This window comes from Ctenocephalides felis, unplaced genomic scaffold (genome assembly GCF_003426905.1).
Source record: "Ctenocephalides felis isolate EL2017-DRISC unplaced genomic scaffold, ASM342690v1 CF-g0.4_SCAFFOLD_01886, whole genome shotgun sequence".
NCBI lineage: Eukaryota > Metazoa > Arthropoda > Insecta > Siphonaptera > Pulicidae > Ctenocephalides > Ctenocephalides felis.
In genome coordinates, this window is record NW_020538040.1 from 8,236,221 (window position 1) to 8,244,717 (window position 8,497).

General features: G+C 33.4%; 1 protein-coding gene across 1 annotated transcript; it reads right to left on the bottom strand.

Moving 5' to 3' along the window:
• Positions 1-1,944: 1,944 nt before the first annotated feature.
• Positions 1,945-5,996, bottom strand: LOC113378669. The gene is made up of 6 exons (XM_026619225.1): positions 5,988-5,996; positions 5,524-5,894; positions 3,477-3,963; positions 2,946-3,365; positions 2,594-2,699; positions 1,945-2,063 (listed from the first exon to the last, which is right to left on the bottom strand). The coding sequence occupies exons 1-6, from the start codon at positions 5,994-5,996 to the stop codon at positions 2,047-2,049; spliced, it is 1,410 nt and encodes a 469-aa protein (XP_026475010.1). The 3' UTR covers positions 1,945-2,046.
• Between the last annotated feature and the right edge of the window lie 2,501 nt (positions 5,997-8,497).

Here is an 8,497-nt window from a genome sequence, read left to right on the forward strand (position 1 = left end):
ACTTATTTTGTAATGACATAGCAGCCCCCAAAATATTCTAAATATGTTTCAAGAACATTTGAGAATTTTTGCTTTTTTCTTTTCAAAAAAGTGCAATTTATGATAAAAGATTGATGTATATGACAAGTATATTCATCAATACACAAAATTTTGCAAAAACTCTCTTATGCATACAAACTAGTCGTAAGTGGAATTTTGCCTTAAGGCAAAGTTTCATGAACTTCCCAACATGTAGTAAATAATTGACTTAGTCAATAATAAATTAACATATTAATTTATGATAGATTTATAAGTATTCATTGATGAGTTAATTTATTATACATTATTAAAAATCGAACACGTGTCTTATACAACTTGAAGTATTTTCCAAAAGCGCGACTAAATAATCCAGGTTTTAATAATTTTTTATAATTGAAACTGAGCCTGCCTTTATCAAAAACTAATCAGCACGTCCCACCGTCAACACAAATCAAATATCCGCAGCAATCTGAAATCCACAAGAGTGCCTTCAGCTCTGTGACATCCATGTGGATCTATTGTGGATTTCAGATAGCAACCGCCTCTCGGTGCTTAGAAATTCCTTTACCTCAGTCTCCATCATTTTAAAAATAGAAATCTCGAATCCACCAACTTAAAAAATCCAACGACGTACCGTAAAAACTTCTACCAAATAAGCAACAACGCAACTTTGAAAGAATCGCAAACGAAACGACGCAAGGCAAGGCACGGGCAAAACCATTTTAAAATTTATTTTTGTGACTTTTATATTCACAACGTACCTTTCCTCCCAACTGCGAGGGCGAAGCAACGATATGTGTCACTTGTCCCCCTTGACTCTGGGACACGACAAGGGGCGTCAGCCCCGAGAGAGATGTCGCGCAACTTCCTATTGGAGTCATCACGTGGACAGGCCGAGAACTCGCATTTTCACCTAAGGACACATAAGGAAACGAAGTTAGGTAAAATGCAATGATTTTTAACTTCCCGAAGGAGAAATCTTATCGCGAAAAAGTCCAATTTGCAAATTTTATGTTTTCTTTACGTTTCAAGTCAAATGAGGATCTAAATCGCCATTCGATGTAACTCGATAAGAACTAGGATTTATGAGTTTTGTGTAACGATCGGCCAAGCTGCTTCTTTGCAATTAGCACAGAAGTGTAAATTTTTTCGTCCGAATTTGAATCGATTTTAAAATCATTTAGAAATCGTACTAGTTAGTTTTTGACGAAAATCGGCCAGTCCGTTTCTTCGTAATTAAATGTTGGAAAAATTGTTTAAAACAATTCCGATGAAACTTAGTATAACAATAGCTTTCCAAGTCATAAATAACATACTAAAATATTATAGGCCTACGATAAGCGGTTGAATTATAAAAATTCATCATAGTTTAAAATTTAGCCGTGCGCTTAGACGATTCTCCGTGTTTCGTTGGTAGGTAGCTACTGATTACCGTTGGACGTCCACACTTAAATAACATACATTTTTAGAACCCAAAATTGATGAAATTAAATATGTTGAACAAATTAATTTAATTCATGCAATTACAGATATCATAAAATATGTTTAAAAGACATCAATTAGAAATCGCATTGATTAATTTTTAGTGAAATCAAACATTTATTTTCGAAATAAACAGTTGACTAATTTTACCTACATAGTTGAATCTCTCTTCTTATTGATTAAGTTGATTATCCATACATATCAGAAAGTTCATGCAACTTGCCTTAAGATAAAATACTACTTACAACTAGTTCTTTATTTCTATTACCATTACCTGATTTCAAAGCAATCCCATTGTTGACAATCAAGGCTCCGCCCGTCTTGTTTGTCCGATAAAGAATGTTGGGCTGATGGTTCGAATTGTTCTTCACCACCTGCGGCCCTCCGTTAGTGGGCAGCAGATTAAGTTCTGCACCGCCTGGTAATCGACCGCCCAACGGACCATTGGCGCCATTCTCTTGAGGAACCGCCACCACTGGACTTCCGGCGGAAGATTGAGGCACAAGAATTTTTCTCACGTGAGTTGTTGATGTACCGATGTATCTCTTAGCGTTGGGAAGAAGCTGGGGGAAAATGACATTAAAAACTATTATTGATTTTGTCTTTAAAAAATGAATAATTTTATAATAGTAATAAAAATAATTTTGAACTTTTTAACACGACTTCGGCCTTAACTCTTTCGCTACGGCGGTGTTTTTTGCAGGGGTGATACTGCTGTATAAGCCGGCAAGACGCCTAAGTATGATTTACACAAAATATTTCAATATTTTCCAATTTTACAAAAGTGTTTTTCTCGTAACAAAAATCATTGTTTACAGAAAATAAAAATTATCTAAATGGATTCGTCATATCTGCCAACAGTACTTCTCTAGTTGTATAAAAAATGTCATTAATCTAAAGATTAATTAAATATAATTTAAATTTAATTGAAAGCAAAAACTTCATTTTCGAAATAAAGATTTAAAAATTAGCTAAATCTCACTTTCGGATTGATCAAGTCAATCATTATATACATAGAAAAATTCAAGAAACTTCTCCGAGGAAAAATGCCACTTACACCTAGTTAATTATAATTATATATCAATTTACTTACAGCTTGTTGCAAGTTCAATCGTGGCTGCACTGCCCAAAACTCTAATGTTTTGTGGTGCAAGAGACAATTGAATTGGACTGACCACTAAACTACCTCCTGGGATGACCTGTAAATTCAAATATTTATAAACAATGACAATGTTTTATTAACCCTTTCCACTCGCTAATTCCGAGATTTATATGAATTTTGCCGCCGAAGCGGTGGCATCCGAGTGGAAAGGGTTAAAATTACCTAATGAAATAAAATAATGCATCCATCATTTGCAAACTATATGATAAACAAAGAGTTTGTAACTTTACCAATAGTTTAAAATTGGTCAGTTACATCCAGATTTTTAAAATACCTTTCTTACCTGCGACAGCGTGATTTGTGTCGGCTGGACCTTAACATCCTTATCATGATTGTCTGTTTGTGTGACCAGAGCCAGAGACGGAGTCCCATTCACCAGTTTGACCTGGGGCTGGCCCTCCAATCTCGCAATTTTTCCATTCGAAATCAGAGCGTTCTGGCTTATCAGATGTCCAGAGGCGTACGTGTTATTTATTTTACTATTCACTGGCACTTGTTTGGTGTACATGTTCAGCTCCCTCTTGGCTCCAAGTTGGTTGTTTGTCGTCTTGACGATGGTGGGACCGTTTGATGTTCCGTTTGTCGTGATATGTTGATTTGTTTGGTTTATTTGGATCACCTGTTGCCCGTTGGATTTTTGAATCGTCGCCGCCGTCGGCGAGATCAGTTGAGTTATTGGAGAGGCGCGGGTTATTGCCATCTGCTGGAAAAGGATACATAACATCAGATTAAGAATTATATGTATGACATTGTAGCATTTCTGAATTGGATATCCGAAGTTGCAGTTGTTATTTGTGTCTACTATTCCACTTACATTATTTGTTGTGACCGCACTGGGGCTCGGAGCAGTCGCAGCGCTCGACAGGGAGCTGCTCGAACTGTATCTATGCTCCGCCCTCAGCCCCAGGCTCTGCGGCGCTGGTGTGCTGCTCTGGTTGTGCTCCCTGTCCGGTGTCTTGGCAGCAACTTCGTCCGGCAGCAGCTTGCTAAAGTCTATGTGCTCCCATGTCGAAGACAGCTCCCTCTTCAGTGTTGTGATCCTTTGCTGGGAGGCGATCTTCTCTCGGGCCAATCTCTCCATTTCATTCTCATAATCTCGTTCTTTACGTCTTAGGAGTTGGATGTAGCGGATTGCAGATCCAAGAATACTTAAGTTAGATGCTTTCTTCTCGTCGGGGCTCGGAGGTAGTTGGTCTTTGAGTAATTCGAAACATTCTTTCAGGTGAGCCCTTCGATTCTTCTCCAATTTGTTGTGGACTTCTCGAGTACCGGGGACTTTACTCGACCTCATCGACAGGGGCCTGAAATAAATGACAAAAAAAATTATATTATTAAGTAGTTTTAAATGAACTACGTAGTTAATATTGCTGACATGTCATTAACTTATATCTTCTCATATTGTATTCTAATTTTTAGACATTAAAATAAAATTAAGTACGGAATTATTTTCAAAATTACAAACACTGGCACTCTTCCAATAACAACTTTAGTGATAGATTGTATATTTTTGTAGTTTCAATAAAATATTTGCAACTAGTTGTGAATGGCATCATGCCTTAAGACAAATTGCTGGAACTTCCCGTACCGCAATTATATATTCGAAGGAAATTAAACGTTTTCAAATAGATTATTTTTTCAAATACTGTAACTTATATATGTTTACAGAAAATTAAATAAACAAAACTTAATCAAACCAATTTAAAATGAAAGATATTGTCTAATATTTATAAGAATTATATAAACTGAATTGCAAAGTTAAAATTAATTATTTTGAGTATCATAGATTGTTGAGTATATTAGTGAGCTTAAAACAATTAAAATTTGATTTATTTTCGATATTAAAAAAAATGTTTTTTTAAAATTGAAAAAAATGTTTTTTTGAAATTGAAAAAAATGTTTTTTTGAAATTAAAAAAAAAATCCAAAAGCAATCGCACGTTTAGCTCGGTATCTCCGAAATGGCTGAACCTGCCTTTGTTAAAAACTAATCACTACTTCTCCCCGTCATTGCGAATTGAATGTTTTTTGGATCATTTTCATCATTTGATCATTTTGGATCAAATCGGAAGAGCCGTTCTCTCGAAAACTCGATTTCTATATTCTGCACTCTTTGAACAGTATCTCCGAAATGGCTGGACCAGCCTTTGCCAAAAACTAATCAGCACATCTCCCTATCAATAGGAATCTTTGGTGCGCCCAAAAACGTGGACAAATATTGTATCCATACATACATACACACACATACATATCCATATTTTTCTGAAGTATGCCAAAATGTTCAGAAACCTTCAAAACGTGAAGATATGCAAAAAATTTCATTTTCAATTCTCGGCCTATTACTATAACTACCATACGGAAAGTTAATAACTAATTTCCTTTTTTTTCAAATTGTAGTATTTCTACTATGACTATTAAGCACTAACTAACATATATAAATACAGTATTAAAAAATATAGGATAAGGATATAATAATATAAAAAAATAGATAATAAAAATACTTTTATCATAAATCACACTACAATGCAGTTGAAAATGTAATATAATTCTGAGCTCAATGTGCAGTTATCTTTTTATCGTTCGGAGATCTTGAATAATTTGATTAATATAAATGATGTATAACACAAACTTTTTTAAAGTTTTAAGATAAATGAACCTAAGGCAACTCTATAATAAAATTTAATCCTGAGCACATGACTTCTATGCATATTATGCATACTATGCATAATTTCCATAGAAATGATTAATTAAAATGTACATTTTGGATAAATTGATACAAAAAAATTCTAGACAACTTATAAATTGCAATTAAAAATGCGTTCGACAAATTTTAGAAGAAAACCTAATATTTTGATTTTTCCTTACCCCATACTGCTGCTGTTTGTCCTCCGCCTGCTCCCATGGTCGGACGACACTCCGCCGTTCTCGCCGTCGGTCTGGTTATGGGCGATTGTCCTGTTGACACCATCGTCCAGGATGGTCGAATGGTTCGTGGCGATCGAGGTGCTCGACCTGTGCGACCTGTCAGAGCCGACGGAGGTGTGGCGTTCGCGTTCGACGGGAACACCAGACGAGTAGGCTAAGGAGGTTCCGCCGCCACTCGCTGCAGACGCCTGCTGCTGCTGCTGCTGATGGTGACCGTTGCTGGCGCGGTAGGGCTCCTCATCTGGGTAAAGGATAGATTTATAAATTAATTTATGTAATAATAAATTATTTAGATTAGTGGCTAATCTGGTCTATCAAATTAATTGTTAGGATTGCAAATTAATTTACATTGGAGAAACTAACTAAAATTCAAAAAATCCCAAAAAATTTAAAACTATGCTAACAGAACACATTAACTAGTAAAACTTTTCAAAGAATTAGCTTTTTATGACATTACTGAATTTTCTCAATTTGATTTCAATAACTATTTTCTTGCATAATCCTTATCCTTTATCTATGTAGTTTGACTATTTATTTGATCGCCTGTACAACCATGTTTTTTTTATTGCTATTTTATTAATTTAAATTTTTAAGGTTTTAAATGAGTATAACCTGCAACCTTGTGCAAGAATTTTGAGCTTGACTGATGGTCAAATAGACTTTAATATGATGAAGTTGATGATGAACATTGTATTTAATGTTCGAATGCTTTTTTTCAGCTCTTTTTTTCAGAAGCGAAATTCGTGCAGCTACTATGATTATTATAAAATTACTATCCTTTTAATATTAGCTATGAATAAGCTTGACAAGAGCCTGAAATAATATCTATTATTATTGATTACGGCTTGCTTATGAATAAATAAAAATAAATAAATAAATAAAATAAATAACGTATTGAACGTAATTAAATTATGCTAACAGAACACAATTAATATATGTGTTGTAAAATGTAATAATAAATGATTTAAATTAGTGGCAAACTTTGACTATCAAATTGATTGTTAAGGTTTCAAATCAATTTACGTTGGGGAAGCTAGCTAAAATTTAAAAATACAAACAAATTTAAAACTATGCTAACAGAACACATCAACGTATTAAACGTAATTAAACTATGCTAACAGAACACAATTAATATATGTGTTGTAAAATGTAATAATAAATGATTTAAATTAGTGGCAAACCTGGTCTATCAAATTAATTGTTAAGATTGCAAATCAATTTACGTTGGAGAAACTACCTAAAATTTAAAAATCCCAAAAAATTTAAAACTATGCTAACAGAACACATCAACGTATTAAACGTAATTAAACTATGCTAACAGAACACAATTAATATATGTGTTGTAAAATGTAATAATAAATGATTTAAATTAGTGGCAAACCTGGTCTATCAAATTAATTGTTAAGATTGCAAATCAATTTACGTTGGGAAAACTAGCTAAAATTTAGAAATCCCCAAAATTTAAAACTATGCTATCAGAACACATTAATGTAACAGATTATTTTTTTACCCCAACCATACTACATTTTGAAAAAAATTACACAAAAGACGTGTTGAAGAATCTTTTATGACCATTTATAGCAATAGAATAATAAACAAACACGATGATTCTCAGTTTGCTGTGCGATCCAAACATGGTTCATGTAAATAGTATTTCCATTTCTTAGAAAGCAATAATAATGTGCAAATAATTCACTATTAGTCACACATGTTAAAATCTTCGTAAAAATGTTTTTTTTTAAGATCTTCTCTCTATTACTTATCCAGATAGTTCACAGATAACACATATATTACACGGTTACTCCTCCTTTGGGAATATTGTCATGTTAGTAAAGTTGTGAAACATTGTAACAAATACAACAAGTTTAGTGCATTATTACCATAAACTCAGATAATGGATTAGTGTTTTTCTGTTTTAACAGAAGCATCGAGAAGCAAATTGTAAGTACTTTTTACTTTTTGTAATGGTTATACAATTTTATTTTAAAATTTTATGTTTAGGGCCCACTAAATGAAGGCTACACCTATAGCCGAAATTTTGAAGAATTTCATGTTAACACCGTGATAAATGCTGAAAAGTATGTTACAAGTTTATAAGTATTTTCCAGAATTCTGTAATCGACCTTGCAACAACATTTATGAAACCCCTTTTTTATATAATACATGGCCTTGCTTTCGTTTACCATTTACAAGTTGGTAATGATGTGACTAACTAAATAATTTTATTATTTAACTTCTAGTTTATTATTTTATTTTATTCACAGTTTTGAATTTTCACTTGGAAACATTGCTAATTGTTTTTCCAAGTGAAAACCGATGCCACTACTACTTGACATCAGGCTGCCCAAATGGATATCAAACCTGGGAACTCTGGTTTAAGTCGTATAGCTCAAACCACTAATCCACGGAGAAAGCTGTGGATTAGTGGTTTAGAATAGATAAAATTCTTAAGTCGCCAAGGCAATAAAAATTCAGCCAATTTGATCGAAAGTAAAAAGTATCAGAAATAAAAACTAATAAGATTTAAAAAAAAAATACATATTTAATAGATATAAAACTTGTACCCCGACCAATCATTAGATTGCGATTCGATTTACATATTTTTAGGTACTACAAAAAAAATTTGCTAATATTCCACATGGAATAAGTGCATGTGATAAAAAAAAAACAGATATAAAACTCATTATCATCATGTTCGTTGTGCAACGTTGCAGACATAAAGGTGCATATAACTTGAACCTATATTCCACAAAAAAAAAGTTTACGACTACGTTGAATTACGTGAGAAGACTAGTGTACAGTCAATAATAATACTAATGATTTTATTAATTGAGATTTCATCAATCGAACAACGGCGTGTCCCCTTTGAGCGCTCTCGTAACAACAATGAGTTGCCAATTGAGTTCTTGAGCAA

What these genes read in the sequence shown, in the direction of transcription:
- LOC113378669 (XM_026619225.1), bottom strand. An exon ending in GTGCGGTCACAACAAATAAT is followed by an intron (nt 3,366 to 3,476) that starts GTAAGTGGAATA and finishes ATCCTTTTCCAG; the next exon opens with CAGATGGCAATAACCCGCGC. An exon ending in CACAAATCACGCTGTCGCAG is followed by an intron (nt 2,700 to 2,945) that starts GTAAGAAAGGTA and finishes TTGAATTTACAG; the next exon opens with GTCATCCCAGGAGGTAGTTT.